This window comes from Eretmochelys imbricata, chromosome 13 (genome assembly GCF_965152235.1).
Source record: "Eretmochelys imbricata isolate rEreImb1 chromosome 13, rEreImb1.hap1, whole genome shotgun sequence".
Classification (NCBI taxonomy): Eukaryota; Metazoa; Chordata; order Testudines; family Cheloniidae; genus Eretmochelys; species Eretmochelys imbricata.
Window position 1 is genome coordinate 751,499 of NC_135584.1, and position 25,550 is coordinate 777,048.

General features: G+C 62.9%; 1 protein-coding gene across 1 annotated transcript in view; it reads right to left on the reverse strand.

Moving 5' to 3' along the window:
- Window positions 1-1,680: 1,680 nt before the first annotated feature.
- Window positions 1,681-25,550, reverse strand: part of SLC12A5 (solute carrier family 12 member 5) — a 111,408-nt gene continuing 87,538 nt past the window's right edge. The window contains exons 17-26 of the mRNA XM_077831827.1: window positions 22,188-22,356; window positions 20,000-20,195; window positions 18,586-18,755; window positions 10,388-10,519; window positions 9,987-10,094; window positions 8,269-8,391; window positions 7,762-7,949; window positions 7,430-7,444; window positions 6,541-6,674; window positions 1,681-1,772 (exon numbers count right to left, since the gene is read on the reverse strand). Of these exons, the coding sequence (XP_077687953.1) occupies window positions 1,681-1,772; window positions 6,541-6,674; window positions 7,430-7,444; window positions 7,762-7,949; window positions 8,269-8,391; window positions 9,987-10,094; window positions 10,388-10,519; window positions 18,586-18,755; window positions 20,000-20,195; window positions 22,188-22,356 (1,327 nt within the window). The remainder of the gene's footprint in view (window positions 1,773-6,540; window positions 6,675-7,429; window positions 7,445-7,761; window positions 7,950-8,268; window positions 8,392-9,986; window positions 10,095-10,387; window positions 10,520-18,585; window positions 18,756-19,999; window positions 20,196-22,187; window positions 22,357-25,550) is intronic.

The window sequence follows — 25,550 nt, forward strand, 5'->3', positions numbered from 1 at the left end:
GCTAGCGACTCCTTGCATCTCTCAGCATAGAGCTAGATCTCCCTCTCTATTCTTCATCTGGGTCTATGAACATAAATATGATCACTTTAAAAATACACATACAATATTATGTACATTATATACAGCTGGGCAGGCGCCCGGGCTGGGCGAGCCCTCTGCCCTCCCGGCCTCCATGCCCACTGCGGTTCCTAGAACTATTCACATTGGTTAAAAGCGCCCCAGTTTCTCAGTAAAGTGAGAGATGCTGAGGGGGGTCGGGGGGGGCTGGGACCAAGGTTTGACGTGTCCAAACAAGCCCACAGCCATGTGCGCGGGTGCAGCCGGGCTCCTTGCAGAGCTGCTCGTGGGCCCATGTGACCTGGGGAGGCTGCATCCCAGATGTGGAGTGTCAGTCCCCTGCTGCTGGGACGGGGGGCAGGGGGGGGGATTGAGCTGATTTGCATATTTATAAACTTTCAGTGCCTGCGGTCTTCACCCAGCAGCCCCTGAAGCAGCAAGATGGCCTTGAGGAGGTTGCCGTGGGGGAGGGGACGCAGGGGGCACAAGGCTGCAGCAGGGGCCCAGGGAGGCTGCGTTCCAGCTCTTCGTGCATGGGGGGGGAGGGACACAGGCCGCAGGCCTCCCGCCAGGAGCTGCTGGGCAGCGTGGCCGGGCAGGGCCCGGGCCAGACGCGCGCCCCTGCGTTCCCAGGGCTGGGCGGCGCGTGTGGGCAGCGTGCAGGGAGCGCGCCCGGCAGTGCCCAGGCCCTGCAGCAGGGATGGAACCAGGCCACACCCTGATGCAGCCGCGCGCCCCTGTGCTGAGCGGGGGGTGGGGTGAAGGAGAAACACTTGAAGTCCATGTCCCCGCTACCCCCTCCCGCGCCGGGATGCAGCCCCTGCCAGGCCCCTCTCACCCAGCCGGCACATCCAGGTGGCCTCACGACAAGGGCAGCGTGGCGCTGTCCTTCGCGCCGACGTCTGCAGGACCTGCCTCTTCCCCGCGCAGCACTCGTCCGTCCGAACCAGCGCCCGGGGGCCGCAGAGCCTGGCTGTGGTTCCCAGGCTCCGGCAGCGGGCAGCGGCAGGGGCTGCGCTCTGCTGAGCCTACTTGGCGAGGGGCCTGTGGCTGGCACTGCAGGGCACGTGTGAGCGGTGGGGTGAGGCGCGGCTGGCGAGGCGAGCATGCGGTGGCCTGGCCCAGGCGCCCAGGCGCCAAAGGACACGTCAGCAGGCGGGGCAGGGCAGCAGACGTGTCCCACAAACCTCAGCGTGTCCTAATGTAGCAGAGCGAGGGGTGGAGAGCCTAGTCCCGAGGGGCCGGTGCACCCACGCCAGCCCTCCGGGGGCTCCAAGGAAGCACTGACTGAGAGCCTGGCCAGCCCCGCTTCCTGCCCCGCACGGAGGCCGGGGCGGTGGCAAAATGCTGCAGGCCCTGGGGCTGGGGCTGGGGCTCCCGTCTCTATTTCTACATCAACAGCCACCGCAGGGCTGTGCCGGAGCGATGGGGGACAGCGGCGCGGGTGCTGGTTGCTCCTGGAACCTCTGGGGCTGCAGTTCGAATGGAGCGGGTGGGGGCACGGCAAAGTCTCTGAGCACCAAGCACGAGCGGGACCGCCCTCCTGCCCCCCGGGAGCCAGGCGCAAAGAGGTCGGTGGGGGGGTCTCTCGGGGGCACAGTAACTTCAGGCAGCAGTCGTGTTTCAGGAGTAGATGGTGATGACTTCCCGGCCCCCTCCGCGCACCAGCATGACCCGGTCCAGGTGCTCCGTCAGCACCTCCAGGAACTCCATGTCTGCAGGGCGGGGCCGTCAAGGCGGAAACCGGACCCCGCATCGGGCCCCATCGCTGGGCCCGCCAGAGGCCGGGGCGGCGGGCAGGCTCAGGGCCTGCCAGGCTGGCTTGGCCGGGCCGCCGAGGGCCGGAGCCCCAGGCCCCGGGAAGCCCTGGGCTAATGCCCGGGGCCGGCGCGCCCCGCCCCTCGGGACCTGCCCGACCCTGGCACGGGAGGGGCCGCGGCCGGGGCTTCGCGCACGGGGCGGCGGGGGCTGCCTGCGTGACCCCCCCAGGCCGGCAGAGCCCCTGCCCTGCCCAGGGCCCTGGACCACTGATTGGCTGAGTTAGCGCCGCTCTCAGAGGCCTCCACCAATCAGCGAGGCCGCACTGGGCCCGCCGGGGGGCGGGGGGGGGGCGCGGGCAGGGACTGGGGCAGCTGGGGGCGGCTGGAGCCGGGGCTGCTCGAAACTGATGGGGGGCAGGGGGCATGCACCCCCGGCTGTGTGTGTGTGAGTGTGTGTGTGTGTGTGTGTCCCGCTGTGGGCGCACCCCCGGCTCTGTGTGTGTGTGGGTGTGGGTGTGGGTGTGTGGGTGTGTGTCCCGCTGTGGGCCTGCCCCCGGCTGTGTGTGTGGGTGTGTGTCTCTCTGTGGGCGCACCCCCGGCTCTGTGTGTGTGTGTGTGTGAGTGTGTGTGTGGGTGTGTGTGTGTGTGTGAGTGTGTGAGTGTGTGTGTGGGTGTGTGTGTGTGTGGGTGTGTGTCTCTCTGTGGGCGCACCCCCGGCTCTGTGTGTGTGAGTGTGTGTGTGTGTGGGTGTGTGTGTGTGTGGGTGTGTGTCCCGCTGTGGGCCTGCCCCCGGCTGTGTGTGTGGGTGTGTGTCTCTCTGTGGGCGCACCCCCGGCTCTGTGGGGGGGAATGGGGCTGTGGGCGCGCCCCCAGTTCTCTGTGTGTGTGTGGGGGGGTGGGTGTCACTCTGGGCCCGCCCCTCCCCACTGTCTGTGTGGGTGTCACTGTGGGCCCTCCCCCCCGCTGTCTGTGTGGGTGTCACTCTGGGCCCGCCCCCCCGCTGTCTGTGTGGGTGTCACTGTGGGCCCGCCCCCCGGCTGTGTGTGTGGGTGTCACTCTGGGCCCTCCCCCCCGCTGTCTGTGTGGGTGTCACTGTGGGCCCGCCCCCCGGCTGTGTGTGTGGGTGTCACTGTGGGCCCGCCCCCCGGCTGTCTGTGTGGGTGTCACTCTGGGCCCGCCCCCCCGCTGTCTGTGTGGGTGTCACTCTGGGCCCTCCCCCCGGCTGTCTGTGTGGGTGTCACTCTGGGCCCGCCCCCCCGCTGTCTGTGTGGGTGTCACTGTGGGCCCGCCCCCCCGGCTGTGTGTGTGGGTGTCACTGTGGGCCCGCCCCCCCGGCTGTCTGTGTGGGTGTCACTGTGGGCCCGCCCCCCGGCTGTCTGTGTGGGTGTCATGCTGGGCCCGCCCCCCAGCTGTCTGTGTGGGTGTCACTGTGGGCCCGCCCCCCGGCTGTGTGTGTGGGTGTCACTGTGGGCCCGCCCCCCTGCTGTCTGTGTGGGTGTCACTGTGGGCCCGCCCCCCCGGCTGTGTGTGTGGGTGTCACTGTGGGCCCGCCCCCCGGCTGTCTGTGTGGGTGTCACTCTGGGCCCGCCCCCCCCCGCTGTCTGTGTGGGTGTCACTCTAGGCCCGCCCCCCCGCTGTCTGTGTGGGTGTCACTCTGGGCCCGACCCCCCGGCTGTGTGTGTGGGTGTCACTGTGGGCCCGCCCCCCCCGCTGTCTGTGTGGGTGTCACTGTGGGCCCGCCCCCCCGCTGTCTGTGTGGGTGTCACTGTGGGCCCGCCCCCCGGCTGTGTGTGTGGGTGTCACTGTGGGCCCGCCCCCCGGCTGTCTGTGTTGGTGTCACTGTGGGCCCGCCCCCCGGCTGTCTGTGTGGGTGTCACGCTGGGCCCACCCCCCGGCTGTCTGTGTGGGTGTCACTGTGGGCCCGCCCCCCGGCTGTGTGTGTGGGTGTCACTGTGGGCCCGCCCCCCGGCTGTCTGTGTGGGTGTCACTGTGGGCCCGCCCCTCCCCACTGTCTGTGTGGGTGTCACTCTGGGCCCGCCCCCCCGCTGTCTGTGTGGGTATCACTGTGGGCCCTCCCCCCCGCTGTCTGTGTGGGTGTCACTCTGGGCCCGCCCCCCCCGGCTGTGTGTGTGGGTGTCACTCTGGGCCCTCCCCCCGGCTGTCTGTGTGGGTGTCACTCTGGGCCCGCCCCCCCGCTGTCTGTGTGGGTGTCACTGTGGGCCCGCCCCCCCGGCTGTGTGTGTGGGTGTCACTGTGGGCCCGCCCCCCGGCTGTCTGTGTGGGTGTCACTGTGGGCCCGCCACCCGGCTGTCTGTGTGGGTGTCACGCTGGGCCCGCCCCCCGGCTGTCTATGTGGGTGTCACTGTGGGCCCGCCCCCCGGCTGTGTGTGTGGGTGTCACTGTGGGCCCGCCCCCCCCGGCTGTGTGTGTGGGTGTCACTGTGGGCCCGCCCCCCGGCTGTCTGTGTGGGTGTCACTCTGGGCCCGCCCCCCCGGCTGTGTGTGTGGGTTTCACTCTGGGCCCGCCCCCCCGCTGTCTGTGTGGGTGTCACTGTGGGCCCGCCCCCCGCTGTCTGTGTGGGTGTCACTCTGGGCCCGCCCCCCCCGCTGTCTGTGTGGGTGTCACTCTGGGCCCGTCCCCCCGGCTGTCTGTGTGGGTGTCACTGTGGGCCCGCCCCCCCGCTGTCTGTGTGGGTGTCACTGTGGGCCCGCCCCCCGGCTGTCTGTGTGGGTGTCACGCTGGGCCCGCCCCCCCGGCTGTGTGTGTGGGTGTCACTGTGGGCCCTCCCCCCGCTGTCTGTGTGGGTGTCACTGTGAGCCCGCCCCCCCGCTGTGTGTGTGGGTGTCACTGTGGGCCCGCCCCCCGGCTGTCTGTGTGGGTGTCACTCTGGGCCCGCCCCCCCCCCGCTGTCTGTGTGGGTGTCACTCTAGGCCCGCCCCCCCCGCTGTCTGTGTGGGTGTCACTCTGGGCCCGCCCCCCCCGCTGTCTGTGTGGGTGTCACTGTGGGCCCGCCCCCCGGCTGTGTGTGTGGGTGTCACTCTGGGCCCGCCCCCCCGGCTGTGTGTGTGGGTGTCACTGTGGGCCCGCCCCCCGGCTGTCTGTGTGGGTGTCACTCTGGGCCCGCCCCCCCGCTGTCTGTGTGGGTATCACTCTAGGCCCGCCCCCCGCTGTCTGTGTGGGTGTCACGCTGGGCTCGCCCCCCCGGCTGTGTGTGTGGGTGTCACTGTGGGCCCTCCCCCCGCTGTCTGTGTGGGTGTCACTGTGGGCCCGCCCCCCCGCTGTGTGTGTGGGTGTCACTGTGGGCCCGCCCCCCGGCTGTCTGTGTGGGTGTCACTCTGGGCCCGCCCCCCCGGCTGTGTGTGTGGGTTTCACTCTGGGCCCGCCCCCCCGCTGTCTGTGTGGGTGTCACTGTGGGCCCGCCCCCCGCTGTCTGTGTGGGTGTCACTCTGGGCCCGCCCCCCCCGCTGTCTGTGTGGGTGTCACTCTGGGCCCGTCCCCCCGGCTGTCTGTGTGGGTGTCACTGTGGGCCCGCCCCCCCGCTGTCTGTGTGGGTGTCACTCTGGGCCCGCCCCCCCCGGCTGTCTGTGTGGGTGTCACTGTGGGCCCGCCCCCCCCGCTGTCTGTGTGGGTGTCACTGTGGGCCCGCCCCCCGGCTGTCTGTGTGGGTGTCACTCTGGGCCCGCCCCCCCGCTGTCTGTGTGGGTGTCACTCTAGGCCCGCCCCCCGCTGTCTGTGTGGGTGTCATGCTGGGCCCGCCCCCCCGGCTGTGTGTGTGGGTGTCACTGTGGGCCCTCCCCCCGCTGTCTGTGTGGGTGTCACTGTGGGCCCGCCCCCCCCGCTGTGTGTGTGGGTGTCACTGTGGGCCCGCCCCCCGGCTGTCTGTGTGGGTGTCACTCTGGGCCCGCCCCCCGGCTGTCTGTGTGGGTGTCACTCTGGGCCCGCCCCCCGGCTGTCTATGTGGGTGTCACTCTGGGCCCGCCCCCCGGCTGTGTGTGTGGGTGTCACTGTGGGCCCGCCCCCCCGCTGTCTGTGTGGGTGTCACTCTGGGCCCGCCCCCCCCCCGCTGTCTGTGTGTGGCTCTGCCAGTCAGCCAGAACACGGGCACGGCTCCACATCGAGCACCTGGGCCCTGCCCCACACCCGCCCAGAGCCTAGCCCCCGGCTCCCAGCAGTAGGGCTGCAGTCTGTCCTGGCTGGCACATGGCGCTGCTCTTCCCAGCACGGGGCGCGGTGCTCCTGGCTGAAATGCCCAGGGGTGGGTGCTTCCAATGTCGGCAGGCGCCGGCTGGGCCCAGCCGCAGCCCCCTGGCCCAGCCTGTCTCACCAGCCTAGCGAGGCTGGAGCTGGGGAGGGTGGGAGAAGCTGCCAAGCGGTGGGAGTGGGCAGCTACTGCCATGGTTTGATGGCGCTACCCCAGCTGCTGGCGGGTGGGAGGAGGCATCGGGCAGGGCAGGGAGGTGCCACTGGGGCAGCCCCACATCCCTAGCATCCCCTGCCCACCAGGCCTGGGCTCCCCCTTCAGCCGCACTCAGCCAGGGCCTTAGGGTCCCGCCGCCCAGAGCCAGCAACACCCACGGCAGGAAGACGGGGCCCTCTGGCAGGCGACCTGCAGGGCAGGACCTGTCCCAGCCAGGGCCTTCCAGCCCACAGACACTTATGTGCCGCAGACACTGGCCTGGCCACGTGGCTGGGTTTGCAGCTGCCGGCAGCCAGCAAAGGATACAGTTCTCATCCCCCTTCCGGTTGCGGGGTGGGCCTGGCATGTTCAGCAGGACCAGCTTGGCGTTCTGCGACTTCTTGACAATGACCTCGTTAAGCTTGACGGCTGTGTGCATCCTCCGCACATTGGACTGGTTCCTGGAGGAGAAACGGGCGGGCAGGCTCAGGGGGCAGGGCAGGGCCCCAGACCCTTACAGCTGGTGGTGGTGTAGGGGGCGCAGAAAGCCCCGCCCACACAGGTGTGTCAGCTGGGGGAGGGGCACCGAAAGCCCCGCCCACACAGGTGTGTCAGCTGGGGGAGGGGCACCGAAAGCCCCACCCACACAGGTGTCTCAGCTGGGGGAGGGGCACCGAAAGCCCCGCCCACACAGGTGTGTCAGCTGGGGGAGGGGCACCGAAAGCCCCGCCCACACAGCTGTGTCAGACGGGGAGGGGCACAGAAAGCCCCGCCCACACAGCTGTCTCAGACCCAGGAAGGAGACCTGCTAAGAACAAGCAACTCCTGCACTTCTCAAGAGGTGCCCGAGGCAACGCTGGCCCTTGCTGCCCCTGCCCATGGGGCAAGCCTGGGGCACTAGCCAGTCCTGGGGCTCTGACCAGGCTCAGCCAGGCAGGTTCAGTCTCTTCCCCCTGTTGGCAGGAGGTGCTGTGTGGGGCAGGCGAGGCTCCCCCAGCAGGGGTGGTATGTGGGGCAGGTGAGAGCCCTGTGGCAAGGGGAGGTGTGTGGGGCAGGCGAGGATCCCTGGCAGGGGGTGATGTGTGGGGCAGGCGAAGGCCCCCAGCAGGGGGCGATGTGGGGCGCAGACTTGGCACTGGAGTGGCAGGATCCCGCAGCCCCCTCCTGCTCCCCTCCGCGCCGGGACACGGGACACACACACACAACTCAGACTTACAGGTTCTCCCACTCCCTGCCGGCAGCACGGGGGAAAGAGAGAGAGAGCTCGTCAGCACCGTCCGGCCTCGCCCCACCCCCTGGAGCACCAGCTCCCATTCACTGCTCAGCTCCCACTTCTGCCACCTTGGGCACAGCGCTGTGCTGGTCTCCAGGAGCTCCCCGGCCTCCGTGCACCAGCTCCCTGGCTCGGCTCCAGCACGGACACAGGCAGGCCCAGGCCAACGCTGCCTGGGACAGGCCCGCTGAGCAGGCTGCCTGGCTCGGCTGGGGACCAGTGTCTAACAGGGGGTGCAGTGCAGGGTGCCGGGGGCCACCCCAGGGCCAACTTACGGCTTCATGTTGAAGAAGTCCTTGATGCTTTCGGGGCTGACGGGGCTCTTGCTCTTGTTCTTCTCCGCAACAGACTTTTCCTTGGTCCAGGTGAGATGCACCTTCTCAGGGGCTGTCTCCACCTCATCACCGGGCGACTGGGGCCTGCTGGAGAAGGCCGTGGCATTCTTATCGTGGATGAGCTGCACCTGCAGAGGGAATGGGTGAGAGCGAGCAGGGAAGCAGGCCGGGAGGGGTCTTCCCAGCCCCCCATCCTGCCTCACCCATGGTGCCCCAGGCCCATGTCACTTGGCCCTGCCAGCCCCAGACCCCTCACCCTGCAGCACTTGGCCCTGCCAGCCCCCACCCTGCAGTACTCAGCCCCACCCTGCTGTTCACTGCCTCCATAGTGCCCCCTGATGCTCCAGCACTTGGCCCCCTTTCAGGTGCTTGCTCCCCCCAGTTCTGCAGCATCAGCCCCCCAGCTCCCCATCCTGTGGGGCTTGGCCCCCCAGCATGCAGCCTTACCTCCTCCTCCGGCTTCTCCTCACTGTCGCCCACCTGCTCCTCTGGGACGCTCAGCCGCAGCCGGGTGTTGGCAGGGTTCTTGCGCCGGATGGAGCCGCGAGACTCGTCCGTGATGCTCTGGATCTGCGTGGGGAGGGATGGAGATGGGAGCCCATTGTGCAAACCCAGCTTGCCACAGGCCAGACACCAGGGGTCCCTGCAGGGTGCATCCAGCTGGGATCTCAGTGGGGAGCGAGCTCAGCACAGAGCCCACTTGAGCTACTCCGTTCCTGCCCCACCCGGTGATGGGGGTCACTGTGGGGGCACAGCCGAGGGCAGCTCAAGGCTGGCCAGAGGGAAAAGAGTTCAGGTCTGGTTTGGTGGGGCAGGGGGTCACTGCTGAGGAGCTCAGGTCTGGCCAGGGGGGTCACTGCTGAGGGGAGCACAAGGCTGGCTGTGGGGGGTCACTGCTGGGGGGAGCTCAGGGCTGGCTGGGTGGAGGTCACTGTTGTGGGGCGCTCAGGACTGGCCGGGGAAGGTCACTGCTCAGGGGCCTCAGGACTGGCCGGGGGGTCACTGCTGGGGGGGCGCTCAGGACTGGCCCGGGGGGGGTCACTGCTGGGGGGAGCTCAGGACTGACGCCGGGGGGGGACACTGCTCGGGGGTCTCAGGACTGGCCGGGGAAGGTCACTGCTGGGGGGAGCTCAGGACTGGCCGGGGGGGGTCACTGCTCGGGGGTCTCAGGACTGACCCGGGGAGGGGGTCACTGCTGGGGGGAGCTCAGGACTGACTGGGGGGGGTCACTGCTGGGGGGTCTCAGGACTGGCCTGGAGGGGCACTGCTGGGGGGTCTCAGGACTGACCGGGGGGGGTCACTGCTGGGGGGCCCCAGGACTGGCTGAGGGGGTCACTGCTGGGGGGAGCTCAGGACTGGCCGGGGGGGGGCACTGCTCGGGGGTCTCAGGACTGGCCGGGGAAGGTCACTGCTGGGGGGAGCTCAGGACTGACCCGGGGGGGGGGTCACTGCTGGGGGGAGCTCAGGACTGGCCGGGGGGGGCACTGCTCGGGGGTCTCAGGACTGGCCGGGGAAGGTCACTGCTGCGGGGGAGCTCAGGACTGGCCAGGGGGGGTCACTGCTGGGGGGGTCTCAGGACTGGCCGGTGGGGGCACTGCTGGGGGGAGCTCAGGACTGGCCGGGGGGGGGTCACTGCTCGGGGTCTCAGGACTGGCCGGGGAAGGTCACTGCTGGGGGGAGCTCAGGACTGACCCGGGGGGGGTCACTGCTCGGGGTCTCAGGACTGGCCGGGGAAGGTCACTGCTGGGGGGAGCTCAGGACTGACCCGGGGGGGGGGTCACTGCTCGGGGTCTCAGGACTGACCCGGGGGGGGGGTCACTGCTGGGGGGAGCTCAGGACTGGCCGGGAGGGGCACTGCTCGGGGGTCTCAGGACTGGCCGGGGAAGGTCACTGCTGGGGGGGAGCTCAGGACTGGCCAGGGGGGGTCACTGCTGGGGGGGTCTCAGGACTGGCCGGTGGGGGCACTGCTGGGGGGAGCTCAGGACTGGCCGGGGGGGGGGCAGGGGGTCGCTGCTGGAAGCCTGCACCACAGTTACTAGCAGCTCCCCATGGCTTACAGGGCCCAGGTGGCACGGCAGAGCTGCTGCCCCGTGGGGGTGCAGGCCCCAGTGTTTTGGGGGGGCAGCCTGCCCCGGGCAGAGGCCTCACCCAGGGAGCCCTGTTACCTCTCGCTCCCGCTCTGTCTTGGTGAGGTGCATCTGCTTGAGGATCTGCGAGCGCTGTTCCATCACCAGGGTCTTCTCGTAGGTGTAGGCCGAGATGTCGCTCTCATGCTGCAGGGACACGACGTGCCATCACCCAGGGAGGGAGCTTGGCACACGCAGCCCCCCAGCTCAGCCTGAGGCACAGCCCTGGGCCCTGGAACACCAGGCACATGGGCAAGTGCCCCCCGTTCCCCCAGAAACACCTGGCCGGCCCTTCCCCTGCAGCCCTTTGGGGACCCCAGTGCTGGGCATGGGCAGTTCCGCACCCACCTCTCAGGGCAGCGACTACGCACAAGCCAGCGGCCAGCCACAAGGCCAGGGGGCCGGGCCAGGGAGGGGCTGGGCTGCGCGAGGGCTCTCACCATCTCCACCACCTCCACCTCGGCCGTGATGCGCAGGTGGTACAGGAATGTCGTCAGGTCCTTCTTCATCTGGATGCTGTTATCGTCCATCTGCGCCACCGTGAAGATGCGCATCTTACATTTACGCCAAACCTGCCAGGGAGACGGACCGCTGTCAGCCTGCCCTGCATGGAACCCTCCCAATCCCAGCCTGGCCGGCCCACCAAAGCAGGCAACCGGCCTCCGATCTCAGCCCGGTCAGCTCACCAAATGGAGGAGCCGGCCCCCAGTCCTAGCCTGGCCAGCCCACCACAGGGAGGAACCAGCCCCCGTTCCCAGCCTGGCCAGCCCACCACAGGGAGGAACCAGTCCCCAGTCCCAGCCTGGCTAGCCCACCAAAGGATATGTGTGTAATTGTCTGTAACACCGCTATGAACTGTCTATGGGCCCCTTGTACAATCACCTTGACGTTGCACCCCAGTGGGTACAGAGGGTTACAGTGCTGCTCCTGGGGCAGCACGGGGTCTTGTTATTGTCTGGGGTGGGGTATGAATGGGTCATTGAGGACTGCCTGGAACCCACCCAGCTCAATGGGAAACCTGCAGAGACAACGGGATACTGAACGCACCAGCCATGACTTGCAGCAATAAAAAGATTAGCCAAAGGAACCAGCCAGAAAAGGGTGTAGCCCCCACCTCCCCTACAGCAGAGCAAGGAGAGGGCGTTAAACGAGGCACAGCTGACTGCAGGGCTGGGGAACGCTGATCAGGACAGGAACTGGGGCCCAGCCCCAGGCCAGGGTCTGAGAGATGCCAAAGACAACAGTGGCAGCAGCGGCATCCGCCAGGCCCCGTTCGCCAGCTCTGGCACTGAGCGTGATGCCACTTCCGCTGCCACAGCCGAAACTGGCCGACTGTGAGAACCAGCGCGAACGAGAGGGAGAGCAGGGAAAGCCGCAGCCACAGCATGACCTGGGTCTGGAGCTGAGGCAGAGCGTGAGGCCTACACTGGGGTAGTACGTGGGGAGGAACCATGGGAGGCCAGTTCTGCAGGGCGCCTAGATACCAATGGGGGGGGAGAGGGGCGTTGATCCCTACCGCCGGGCCTGGCACAAGTTTGCACCAACTCTACTCTTCCCCCGGTACTCCCTCCCCAAGCAACAGAGCCGTACAGAAACGACCCCAGGGACGAGGAACCGTTCACAGACGCCGGCGGCTTCTCGGGAAAGGTTTTGAGGCGTGCACCAGGCCAAGGGGGGGTGATTCTCCCCAAATGGTGTAATGGTGCCGATGTCACTACAGGGAAAGATTTCAGAGGGGTAGCTGTGTTAGTCAGCAAAAACAACGAGGAATCCTTGTGGCACCTTAGAGACGAACATATGTATTTGGGCATAAGCTTTCGTGGGTAAAAACCCCACTTCATCAGATGCATGGAGTGAAAAATACAGACAGCAGTATAAATATTATAGCACATGAAAAGATGGGCATTGCCTTACCAAGTGTGTGGGGGGTGTCGGTGCTAATGAGGCCAATTCAATTAAGGTGGAAGTGGCCTATTCTCAACAGTTGACCGGAAGGGGTGAATATCAAGGGAGGAAAATTACTTTTGTAGTACTAATGAAGCCAATGCAATCAAGTTGACAAGAAGGTGTGAGTATCAACAAAGGCTCACCTTACCTGACCACTCTCCTTACAGTCTGTATAGTAACACCATTGTTTCATGTTCTCTGTGTATATAAATCTCCCCACTGTATTTTCCACTGAATGCATCCGATGAAGTGAGCTGTAGCTCACCAAAGCTTATGCTCAAATAAATTGGTTAGTCTCTAAGGTGCCACAAGTACTCCTTTTCTTTTAACAAAGGGAAAATTATTTTTTGTAGTGACCCAGCCACTGCCAGTCTTTATTCAGGCCTAATTTGATGGTGTCAAGTTTGCAAATTAATTCCAGTTCTGCAGTTTCTCGTTGGAGTCTGTTTCTGAAGTTTTTTTGTTGAAGAATGGCCACTTTTAGGTCTGTTATTGAGTGTCCAGGGAGGTTGAAGTGTTCTCCGATTGGTTTATGAATGTTATAATTCTTGACATCTGATTTGTGTCCATTTATTCTTTTGCGTAGAGACTGTCAAGTTTGGCCAATGTACATGGCAGAGGGGCATTGCTGGCACGTGATGGCATATATCACATTGGTAGAAGTGCAGTGAACGAGCCCCTGATGGTGTGGCCGATGTGGTTAGGTCATTTGATGGTGTCCCTTGAAAAGATATGCGGACAGAGTTGGCAACGGAGTTTGTTGCAGGGATTGGTTCCTGGTTGGTGTTTTTGTTGTGTGGTGTGTAGTTGCTGGTGAGTATTTGCTTCAGGTTGGGGGGCTGTCTGTAAGCGAGGACTGGCCTGTCTCCCAAGGTCTATGAGAGCGATGGATTGTCCTTCAGGAATTAGCCTCGTTACTACTGATCCCCCACCTTGGTAAGGCAACTCCCATCTTTTCATGTGCTGTAATATTTATACTGCTGTCTGTATTTTTCACTCTGTGCATCTGATGAAGTGGGTTCTAGTCCATGAAAGCTTACGCCCAAATAAATTTGTTAGTCTCTAGGGTGCCACAAGGACTCCTCGTTGTTTTTACTACAGGGAAAGGTTTATACAATTAGAGCAATTCCATGAGCCATGGCCCCACACACTGAAAATGTGGCTAGTAGACCGGACTAGGGATCTGCGTAGCACAGGCCGGTTGGCCGATGAGTTTGTGCCTAGTAGGCCTGGCTGTGAGACAGAGCCAAAGGGTGACTGGCCCAAGTTGGGGGTCACTTACAGGGGGTCACACAGGGGCACCCCAGAAATGGGATTTCAGTAAACTCAAACCAGAAGTGACGGCCGATGCAGGTAGACCCAAAGGGATTCCCAAAGAGGCAGAGTTGTAAGATCCGTCGGCAGACAGAGCATCAGGGGCTGTACTGCCTGAGGCTTCATGAAATGGGCTTTAAATGGGACCACCAAAGAGTTATCTTGGTGAAGGCCCAGCCCAGAGGAATGCCAGTTCCCCAAGCCTTGGGGGGGCAGTGTCCCTGTGGCTTTGTGCGGGTGCAATGGGCAACATCAGCTCTCAACCCTCTTGTGCTGGGGTAGCCCATTCATAGGATGTGCGCTGAGCAAACACTCTATTAACCCTGTACAGCAGGCTGGGAAATGGGTCCAAGGACACTGGAACAAGGGTCTGCGGTGACTCTTGCATGGCCCAGTGTGCTAGACCTGGCTCAGTTTGTGCCCAGTGAATATGTAATCATGAGGGCGGTGTCTGAACCCTTGGCCAAGGGGCCTGTAGCAAGGATCTACCTGAGATGGGGAGGCCCAAGAGGGGCACAAAAAGGGTGGGGGGGCAGGATCAGCTCCCTGCAGTGCTGCTGTTGGGAAAATCTTCCCAACTGGCCAGTTAATGCCCAAGTGTCCTGGCCCTTCCCAGAGCCAGAGAGTTCCCCCCAAGTCCTGACCACAAATGATGGGGCTAGGAAGCTGCTGCCTGTGGCTTGGGGGAATGTGCTCGTTGGGGCAAGGCTGAGACTCTGTCCACAGGTGGGGAAACTGAGTCACAGCCAAGTGATGCTGGGACTCAGATCCCAGCCAGTGGGGATGGACAGGTCACACTCCTTGCCCAGTAGCTGAATTTCAGAATGGTAGGGCCTTGGCTGTTCACAGCGCTGTCACCCTCTTGAGAAGGACGGCAGGCACTGGGAGTGGCAAGCCGCTAGGGATATACATTTCCAGTAGTACTCTGCCATCCCAATAAAGGCTGGCCTGCTTCTTGGTTGGGGGAGTGAGCCAATATCTGAGCGCTTCCCCCTTGGCCAGTTCTGGCCATATACAGCCGCTCCCCACCCTGTGACCCAGGTACGACTCCTCAGCCACCCCCTCTTTACACTCTCCAGCCTTGATAGTCAGTCCGCAATCCTGCAGGCGGCCCAGCACCCTCTTCGCTGGGACACAGGTTCCTCCCCGGTCGGGCTGAAGACACGGGTATGATCCGTGTACGCCGGGCAAAATCCGCCACCCCCCAGTAACTCCCCCCCGCCCCGGCGCTGACAGGTGGTGGCGCCCCCTTGAGGCCAAAGGGTGGGATCAGGAGCTCAAAGAGCCCTATGGGGTGGTGAAGGCAGATTTCAGCCTGGCATCTGGGTGCAAAGGCACCTGCCAGTAGCCTGGTGAGATCCACAGTAGTAAGGTAATGCCCCCCACGCCCAACTTGTCTAGAATTTCTTCTGGCCTCGGCATTGTTCACCTCCTTCCGCTGAGTGATGACCTTAAAGGGCCCGTCCCAGGCAGCTCGGAGCGTATTCTCCCCCGCAGGGCTGAGATCCATGAGCTCATTCCCTGTGATGCCATCGGAGCGGGCACATGCTGTGCAGTCAGACCAGCCCCCCGCTTCCCTTGGGCCCTGGCTCGGTTCTCCCTGGCAAAGCTTTCCCAGCAGGACAGCACGTCCTCCACCACTGAGTCTCCACGGAGGGAGCCTTTCCCCTCCCCCTCAGCCCAGCAGGGCCAGGGTCCCTCACTCTCCTCCCATACAGCAGTTAAAGGGGCGAACTCTGTAGATTCCTGGGGCACATCCCGATCAGTGAACAGCGGGGACGGTGAGCATTTGTCCCAGGCCTGCAGATGCCATTCCATAAACGTCCTCGGCATCATGGTCAGGGCCCCAGTACCCTGCCCACCAGCTGTTGGACTGAGGGGGATGTGCCGAGGCCCAGGTGGTCCAGGCCCCACATTTCCCCCACAAACCCTGGAGCAGGGCTGACTGACATTGGACCCTTTGTCTGTAAGGCCTTGCTGGGAACCCCACTCTGCTGAAAATGGTCAGCAGAGCACATCTGCCCCGTGCCTGCCTCGATGGAGGACAGCCGCCGGTGCTGTGGGATGGCGAAATCCACCACTACCAAACTACATGTCTTCCACCTGGGTTGCCTTGCTAAGGGGCCCTAGAATGTTTACAGCCACCCTCTGAAGACGTCCTGCCTGGAGGGTCTCAGGGCTGGGAGGGTTACCAGTTTTGGTTGGATGTATTCCTAAAGGTTTCATCACAGGACATAATCTTTAATTCCTGGAGATTCCAGGTCAATCCTGGAAGGCTGGCAACTCTAGGGCTGCTTTAGACTTAGCCTGGTCTCTCCCCACCCACTGACCGGGGTCACAGGCAGGCAGTAAAAGCTCCAACCAGACCATGTTCTGCGGCAGTCCTGACAGGGTGCACTGGATCCCCTGATGTCCTGAGCGAAGGATGGTCTGAGCCAAGGACAACAGCCTGTGGCAGTACCTCTGGAGAGCCATCAGCTGCCTCCTGATGCCCCGAGGTTCAGTGTTCCCTGGGGACCCCACTCCTGGTACAGGACTCCCTCTCACACAGGGATCCAACTAAGAAGCAGGCCAGCCTTTATTGGGATGGCGGAGTACTACTAGAAATGTATATCCCTAGAGGCTTGCCACTCCCAGTGCTGCACTGTCCAGGCAGGGTCAGGGGGACAGCGTGGGCTGGACGGATGTCAAAGGGCTCTCTGCACGGGAAGAGGCCCTAATCCAGGACCCAGTTCGCATGAACTCGGTCGCAGACAAACCCTTCCTGCTGCAAGCCAATGCAAAGGGGGAGAGACACCCGAGTGATACCTGCCCAAGACACCCATCCCCAGGGATCGGAACTGGGCCACAACTGAGAGCATGCCTGGCCGCTGGGTGGACTCCAATCGCCAGCTGTGGCTATGGGGCTGGGGCTTTCCCTGAGCCCTCGCCTCTGGCGTGGCTGCAGCTGATGGAAAGGACTAATGCGAGCAAGTCTGCCCTGCCAGGACTCTGTTAATGGGACAGCAAAGGTTCTCATTGATCCTGTGCCACGAAAAGGAGCATCCGCATGGCGCCAGCCCACGCTCAGTGCAGTCTTCAGGGGGAACCAGAAAGACACGGGCTGAGCAATGCGCCCCGAACACCCGAGGTTCAGAGGCAGCGCTCAGCACGGGCCGCAGCAGGACACTGGACTGAGAGGTGAAGGAGGCTGTGCTAGAACTGGGCTCACAAAGACCCAGCAGCTCCCGCCTGGGACTGACAGAGACAGGGCCGGGGAGGTCACAGCTTTCATTGGCCCACCCAGAGGAAGCTCGGCAGCTGTCTCCCTCCCCAAGAGAAGCTGCTCCAATCACCCCCCTTGTCTCCCTACACTGGGACCCACAGCCCAGACCATTCTATATAGGCCCAATGGCATGTGATGGGATGTTAGATGGGGTGGGATCTGAGTTACCCAGGAAAGAATTTTCTGTAGTATCTGGCTGGTAAATCTTGCCCATATGCTCAGGGTTTAGCTGATCGCCATATTTGGGGTCGGGAAGGAATTTTCCTCCAGGGCAGATTGGAAGAGGCCCTCGAGGTTTTTCACCTTCCTCTGTAGCATGGGGCACGGGTCACTTGCTGGAGGATTCTCTGCTCCTTGAAGTCTTTAAACCACGATTTGAGGACTTCAATAGCTCAGACATAGGTGAGAGGTTTTTTGCAGGAGTGGTGGGTGAAATTCTGAGGCCTGCATTGTGCAGGAGTTCGGACTAGATGACCATAATAGTCCCTTCTGACCTAAATATCTATGAAACCGCGCCACAGCAGCCTGGCTAGGTGAGGTCCTGGTGCTGGCCCGTTGGAGCCCCGGGGTAACTTTGCGTCTCTGTGCGGCACAGGGGACTCCCCAGCCCCGTGGCCAGGGATAATAACCCAGCTCTGCTTGGGAGAGGCTGCCACAGGCTGAGCTGCCGGGATCCCCAAGGGGGTGAAAGTCTCTGACTGGGGCTCTGCGTAATGGGGCTCCCCAGCAGAGCTCATGGCATCAAACAGGCGGTCTGGAGCCAGGGCTCGGACTCAGAGGCGTTGAAGCCACATGGCCGACCCTTGTGTGACCTCGTTGGGTGGTGCCAGGAGACGGCAGGCCGCAGCGTAGCACAGATCCTGTGAATCATGATGGGGGCCCCCAATCCCAGCCTGCCCTCCCCCCCAATCCCAGCCTGGCCAGCATGCCAAAGGGGGGACACCTCCCCCAGATCCCAGCCCAGCCCCCCCAATCCCAGCCTGGCCAGCATGCCAAAGGGGGGAAAATCCTCCCCCTGGGCCAAGCCCCACAATCCCAGCCTGGCCGGCATGCCAAAGGGGGGACACCTTCCCCAGATCCCAGCCCGGCCCCTCCGATCCCAGCTTGGCCAGCATGCCAAAGGGGGGACATCTCCCCCAGATCCCAGCACAGCCCCCCCCGAGTCCCAGCCTGGCCGGCATGCCAAAGCGGGGACACCTCCCCCAGATCCCAGCCCAGCCCCTCCGATCCCAGCCTGGCCAGCATGCCAAAGGGGGGAAAATCCTCCCCCTGGGCCCAGCCTGGCCACCTCTCCACCCTTGATTCCAGCTGTGACGAAGTGGGACTGTTCTTAATGTTTCCTCTGAATACTGTAGTGGTGCCTCAGTTTCCCCTATGCATTTCTTAAGTCTCTAGATGGTGGGATAAGGGAGAGTAATTGTTGCAGAGCAAAGGGCCAGTGTACATAAATGGCCGACACTCTGTTTCCTTGCAACTGATGGCCTGGGCCCTTCCCCCCTGCAAGGTGAGAGCTAAAGGGCTGGAGAACAAAGGAATCAGGACAAAGCCCAGAGGAGGAGGGGCTGGAGGGGAAGGCAGTTTGGGGCTGGCTGGGGACATGGAGTGAAGTGCAGATGTGATTGTCTGGCTCACTGCCCCCCAAAATGGACCCAGCTGAGGGGTCCTGTTCTCTGCTCCTACAAGCTCTGTTTTAGACCATGTTCCTGTCATCTAATAAACCTCTGTTTTACTGGCTGGCTGAGAGTCAAGTCTGACTGCAAAGTTGGGGTGCAGGACCCTCTGGCTTCCCCAGGAGCCTGCCTGGGTGGACTCGCTGTGGGAAGCGCAAGGAAGGGCAGAGGATGCTGAATGCTCCGAGGTCAGACCCAGGAAGGTGGAAGCTGTGTGAGCTGTGTGTCCTGCAGACAGGCTGCTCCCAGAAAGGAGACTTCCCTAGAGTCCTGCCTGGCTTCGTAGGGAGCAGTTCCAGAGCATCACCCGGGGACTCCGTGACACCAGCCCAACCCCCAACCCTGATCTTGGCACACACACACACCCCTGATCCCAGCCCAGCCGGCATGCCAAAGGGGGACACTCCCCCCGATTCCAGCCCAAGCCCCCCTTCCACAGTACCTTATGGTGCCGCAGCAGGAAGGGCAGCAGCATCAGCATCCCCCCATCGTGGACGATCCACCAGACGTCAATGTGGCCCTCAGAGAACCGCTCTTGGTTGCCCGGGAACATGGCAACATTCTTGGTGACCAGCAGGGCCAGGTGGCCGGCCGTGGTCTCCCGCACCAGCTCTGTGGGGAAGGGCTGCAGCTTAGGGCAGGGGCAGTGCAGAGACCAGCCCCCCCGCAGCAGCGTGAGGGGCTGCTGACCCACCAGTGTGATGCCCTCCCTGCCCCCACCAGGAGCGCCAGGCACGTGCCCAGAGCACTGCATCCCCACAGAGCATGGCAGGGGCTTCTGGACTTCCTCCTCTGTCCCCTCTGCACAGTGCCCAGCACTTCCCCGAGGGGCCTGCTTCCAACGGGGAGAGGCCGGCTGTGCCCTGGGCCAGGCTGGGGCTGCTCAGCGCCAGCTGGGGCTGCATCCAGCTGCTCCCTTGCCCCCACGCGCCCGCTATGAGGAGCATCCCTGGTGGCTAGGTGAGGACCCATGACGGGGTGATCATGCCTAGCATGCACAATCCATCGCTTCCTCCCAGCTGTAGGCACCACCCCGGGGGAGCTTCTGGGTGGCTCTGCTTTTGCTCATTTGGGCATCTGTGGGTGTGTGCACATGTGTGCAGCTCTGTGTGCGTGGCTGTGTGTTTACACAGACCGATCTGGGGGAACCTGTGTCTCAGAGCTGAGTGCTGCATTGAGCTCTGGATGCGGTAGGGCTGGAGCCTCTTCTCTCTTGTGGCAGTGAGTTCCACAGGCCAGGTACGACCCCCCCAAGGAAGGTTCTGCCTCCCGCACTCCCCCATTGGTCAATAGCTTCCCATCCCAGTGGGATGTAGCTGTCACGGGACGTTGAGGGAGCTGGGACAGAGCCCAACGTGGCAGTGGCCCAATGCAAAGCAGGGCCCAGATTGGCAGAGCGGCTCGGGGTCCCCAGGGAGAGGAACAAGTCAGTGCGTTCTCACAGGAGCACAGCTGGTGGCCACAGGAGTGATCCCAAGAACAAGGCGGACCCCTCTGCTCTTAGCGTGGGATGGGCCCCCCCTCCCCCACACAGTAACCCTCTGCATCGGCAGCTGCAGCAAGGACTGGGCTGGTTCTCAAGAGCGTCCCACTTCCTGCTTTGGCCCACGCAACCGCATCAGAACCAGAACCCCTCCCTCCCGACCCACCGCCCTGCCGCTGCCCCTCCTTCCCCACCCACAGCCCTGCTAGGCCAGCCTTGCCGCTGCCCCTCCCTCCTGACCCACAGCCTCCTGGGCTAATTGAGAGTTTACACAGCACCAGGCACTGCTGGTTTGTCCCTTCCCCTCCTGCTCCCCCAAGCTCCAGAGCCGTGAACCCTGCTCAGAGCCACGGGCTGCCAGGCTGGCTCATACCAATGAAGTTCCTCCAGGTCTGGTGATCTTCCTTCTGCCGCCAGTTGCGTGGCCACCCCACGAGCACCGTGTTGTGCTGCAGCCCCCCGAGCCCACTGGACTGGATGAGGTGGGACATGCCATCCCGCAGGTTGGACGAGATCACGACCTGGCAGAAGCCTTTCACCTTCTCAGCGTCCATCAGGCGGCGCAGGGACTGCCCCGGGGAGAGACAGGGAGGGGAATTAGCAACGGCAGAACAGCGCCTCTCCCACATGGCACAGCACCCCGGGGCTGTCCAGATGCCAGCTGCACCCAGAACCCTCCGTGAGCAGGGTCTCCTGGAGCCATGGCCCTGGGCAGCGGGCGAGGCAGCCAGAGGTGTGGGCAGAAGGAGGGCAGCATGCTCGGCCGGGGGCATGTGCCAAAAGCTCACAAACCCCTCGTCGGCCAGGAGCATGGGGGCGCTGCCTTGGCATTGCCAGGCAGCATGCTGAGTTAGCGCGTGCCGCCCGTAATTTCTGTGCAGAGCTGAGGGGCGTCCCCGTGCCAGGGCCCGACGCGCAGGGAGGGCAGCAGTTAGAATTATTTACTCACAAAAATTATAACATGTCACCAAGAGGAGAAATTGTTTGGTTACAAGCTCCTAATCCTATTAGGGGGAAGCCTAGCCATGCGTGGGTGCGCCTGGCGAGGGGGACTCCCCCGGCAACCCAGCGAGCAGGGCACAGAGCAGCATTTCATGCTGCCACTGCCCTGGGCACATCCCCTCCCCATTTGCTAAGCCCCCCGGCTGCCCCCCCGAGCACATCCCCTCCCCACACTCTCCACCCCAGCTCCCCCCTCCAAGCACATCCCCCCTGTGACGAAGTGGGACTGTTCTTAATGTTTCTTCTGAATACTGTAGGGGTGCCTCGGTTTCCCTTATGCATTTCTTACATCTCTAGCTGGTGGGATAAGGGGGTGTAATTGTTGCAGAGCAAAGGGCCAAGGTACATAAATGGCCTACACTCTGTTTCCTGGCAACAGATGGCCTTCCCCCCTGCAAGGTGAGAGCTAAAGGGTTGGAGAACAAAGGAATCAGGGGACCTCCTGGCCCGGGGAAAGGGACAAAGTCCAGAGGAAGAGGGGCTGGAGGGAGTTTCAGTTTGGGGCTGGTTGGAGACATGGGGTGAAGGGCAGACGTGGTTGTCTGGCTCATTGCCCCCAAAATGGACCCAGCTGAGGGATCCGGTTCTCTGCACCTACAAGCTCTGTGTTAGACTGTGTTCCTGTCGTCTAATAAACCTTGTGTTTTACTGGCTGGCTGAGAGTCATGTCTGGCTGTGAAGTTGGGGGGCAGGACCCTCTGGCTTCCCCAGGACCCCGCCTGGGTGGACTCGCTGTGGGAAGCGCACGGAGGGGCAGAGGAGGCTGAATGCTCCGAGGTCAGACCCAGGAAGGTGGAAGCCGGGTGAGCTGAGTGTCCTGCAGACAGGCTGCTCCCAGAGAGGAGACTTCCCCAGAGTCCTGACCGGGTTCATAGGGAGCAGTTCCAGAGCATCGCCCGGGGACTCCATGATACCCCCACACTCTACACCCCAGCTCCCCCCTCCGAGCACATCCCCCCCCACACTCTATGCCCAGCCTCCCCCCCTCCCCAGGCACATCCCCCCCTCCCCTCCCGCTTTCTGGTGATGGACGTGTCTGCAGAGGTCAGTGAGACAGAAGCCGAGGCTGTTGGCCTGCGTCACAGCAGCTCTCAGCTCCCACACATCTGCCCCCTCTGCTCTAATCCCAGCTTTCCCTGCGTGCCCTGCACCATCCCGCCAGCGGGCCCAGCAGGCTGGGGTCACAGTGAGACCTGGCCCAGTGGGGATGCCAGGGTCCCAGGGCCATGCTCCCCTGGGGCCGTCCGGTGCCAGCTGCTGTGAGCCGGCTGCGGCCCATGGCGGCAGGCACACCCGACAGTCGTGCCAAGTGGGGGTGGAGGCAGGCCAGGCTACTGCAGGTGTGGGGAGGGGGATCTGGGAGCTTTGCAAGGCCCTGGGAGGAAGTGCGCAGCCAGGAAGTGTCCCTCTGCTCCCAGGCCCGGGGAGAGGCCCCATGGCAGCACACCGTGGCACGGAGCTCCTGCATGGGCTGCAGCCCTTGGTGGGGGGGTAGCCGGCTGAGGGGGTAGCCGGTGACTGAGGAAGGGAAGTGGCACCAGGGGCGGTGCTGCCCTCACCTCCTCCGCCCGCTGGGCCTGCAGGTGATTCTCCAGGAAGGTCCCTTCCAGCACAGAGCCCACAATTGTCAGCCCCTTGCCGGCTTTGAGCTGCGAGGTTAGAGACAGGAGCTGCGGGTGCACCACGTTCTGCTCCTGATCCACTCGGACCAGAACCAGCAGCTGAGGCCTGGGAAGGGAACACCCTGGGGTTAAACACTGGCCATGCAAAGCCCCCACATCCCGTACCACACCCGCCCCAGGGGATCAATGACCCTCCATCCAGTGCCTGCCATGCTCCCCCGTCACACAACCCTAGGGCGCAGCCCAGCATGTGCAGCAGGTGCCCCCAGCCGTCTGCACCCCAGAGCTCGAACCCTCTGCCCCTTTTGTGACGAAGTGGGACTGTTCTTAATGTTTCCTCTGAATACGGTAGTGGTGCCTCAGTTTCCCCTAGGCATTTCTTAAGTCTCTAGGTGGTAGGATAAGGGGGTGTAATTGTTGCAGAGCAAAGGGCCAGGGTGTGACGAAGTGGGACTGTTCTTAATGTTTCCTCTGAATAGTGTGGGGGTGCCTCAGTTTCCCCTGTGCAGTTCTTAAGTATCTAGAGGGTGGGATAAGGGTATATGATCATTGCAGAGCCCTAGAGGGCAGGTGTGTGCAGGGGTCTGGACACAGAGAATGGCCGACACCCTGTTTCCTAGCAACGGATGGCCTGGGCCCTTCCCCCCTGCAAGGTGAGAGCTAAAGGGTTGGAGAACAAAGGAATCAGGTGACCTCCTGGCCCGGGGAAAGGGATAAAGCCCAGAGGAGGAGGGGCTGGAGGGGGAGTCAGTTTGGGGCTGGCTGGGGACGAGGAGTGAAGTGCAGACGGGGTTGTCTGGCTCACTGCCCCCCAAAATGGACCCAGCTGAGGGGTCTGGTTCTCTATACCTAAAAGCTCTGTGTTAGACCCGTTCCTGTCATCTAATAAACTTCTGTTTTACTGGCTGGCTGAGAGTCACGTCTGACTGCGAAGTTGGGGTGCAGGACCCTCTGGCTTCCCCAGGAGCCCGCCTGGGCGGACTCGCTGTGGGAAGCGCACGGAGGGGCAGAGGATGCTGAATGCTCCGAGGTCAGACCCAGGAAGGTGGAAGCTGTGTGAGCTGTGTGTCCTGCAGACAGTCTGCTCATGGAAAGGAGACTTCCCCAGAGTCCTCACCAGGTTCATAGGGAGCAGTTCCAGAGCATCGCCCGGGGACTCCGTGACAACTGGTGGCAGAGGTGGGATGTACTGCACCCCATGGATGGCGCTTCCTGCAGTAAGTGACTAGGGAGCAGTAAAACGAAGGGGGATTGATGAGGACCAGGCGTGCTGAAGGCACAGAGAGGAGCGGTTTTGGGGGGCGGTTAACCTCTGGGAGTGTGTGACCAGCGAGAAGGACTGTGCAGTAATGGGATCCCCCTGGGTACTGTGGTGAGCAGTCTCAGGGGTGGAGGAGCCTGCAGCTTGGCCCTGGGAGAGAGAAGGACTTTTGCAGTAACAGGCTTTCCCTGGGGATTGCAGCGAGTGGTCCCAGGGGCAGACGAGTCTGCCGCTCAACCCTGGCAAAGAGGTGGTGACCTCGAGAAGGGCTGGCACACTAGGGGTTCTCCCTGGAAACTGTGGGGAGCTGAAAGCGCACAGGCCTGTGAGTCCACAGCAACTTGGGAAGAGCAGAGTGATGGCCTGTCACCGTCTCCTTAAGAAGACACTGTAACCATGTGCAGAAAGAGAGGGTTGCGCATTAGAAAGTTCACCAAAGCAGATTTCAGAGTAACAGCCGTGTTAGTCTGTATTCGCAAAAAGAAAAGGAGGACTTGTGGCACCTTAGAGACTAACCAATTTATTTGAGCATGAGCTTTCGTGAGCTACAGCTCACTTTATCGGATGCATACCGTGGAAACTGCAGCAGACTTTATATATACACAGATATATAGACACACATATCTCTGTGTATATATAAAGTCTGCTGCAGTTTCCACGGTATGCATCCGATGAAGTGAGCTGTAGCTCACGAAAGCTCATGCTCAAATAAATTGGTTAGTCTCTAAGGTGCCACAAGTATTCCTTTTCTTTTCACCAAAGCAGAGTTAACCATGCAGCTGGAGGAGGATGACCACTCTAAGGAACAGATTCCTGACCCAAATGGGTCTATAGCAAGATCTGGGAGCAGCTGGAGTGGGAGCCAGGCATCCCCAAGACTCCTGTCCCTGACCAGACGAGGGTCTTCACGATCGGGTTCCCCATCGGGGGATCGGAGATGGATGGGATTGGAGCTGAGTCCGAGAGAGCAAGAGGACTGTGAGAGACAGTGAGAGCCCGAGAAAGAGCTGCAGAAGCAGCAGCAGCATGAACTGGCGGTGGGGGAGCGGAGAGGCCTAGGGGACCTCCCAGGGGTGAGTGGGGATAGACCCCGGGGGGCCAGTTCCGCAGAGAACCTCGAGACTAAATTGCTGCCCCTGGTTAAGGAGGGGCGGGATGTGGATGCCCACCTCACTGCCTTTGAGCAGGCTGGAGATTTGAACCAGGGGGACCCTGCAGAAAAGCCCCGGTGTCTAGCTCCCTTCCTGGGTCCCAAGGCCATAGACTCCCTCAGCCAGATGGGTGGGGAGGTGGACAGGCTCCCACTCCTGACCCCAACCTATATGTCTGTGTGGAGTTCTCTGGGGTCGGGCCCCTCGGACCCCCAGTGGGAGCGGAAGGTGATGGTCAATGGGAGACATTCCTGGGGTGGCGAGATCCTGGGACAGAGAGAACGGTTGTCAGGCCCCGGGTGGTGCAGCCTCAGATGCTGAGGGGCTGTGTGAGCTGGGTGAGGGTCCCAGGGATGAAGCCCCTCGCCCTGCCTATAGCCCAGATCCCTGTGCAGACCCAGGAGGGGTGGGGCTGGCTGGCCGTTGGGGTTCTCCAGGATATCAGCTGCGAGACCCTGTTGTGGGGTGACTGTGTCTCTTTGGGACAGGATCCAGGCCCTGCTCCTGTAACAGCCAAGGGTTTGAATTTGAATCCAGGGAACCAATCGGCGGAGAGGGAAATGGTCAGTGAAAATGCAGATGACCTGGCTGGCAGTTGGGAGGAGCTGCTAGGCTCAGGCTACCTGCCTGCCTGTAACCAGACCCCTGGGGTGGGTGGGACAGAGAGATGCTCCCTGCCCCCTTGCACACCGGAGAGGGGGCTCATGCTGGCTCTGATGTAGTGACCAAAGCAGCGAGCTCACTGCCTACCCCCACTGGGAAGCAAGGGCAGCGCTGAGCATGGGGGGAGCTGAGACCACAGCTAAGCGGGGGACCCACAAGCAGGGCAGGTCGGCTGCCAACCAGGTTTGCCTTGCTCAGAGGCACTGCTGGGAAGTGATCCCACGG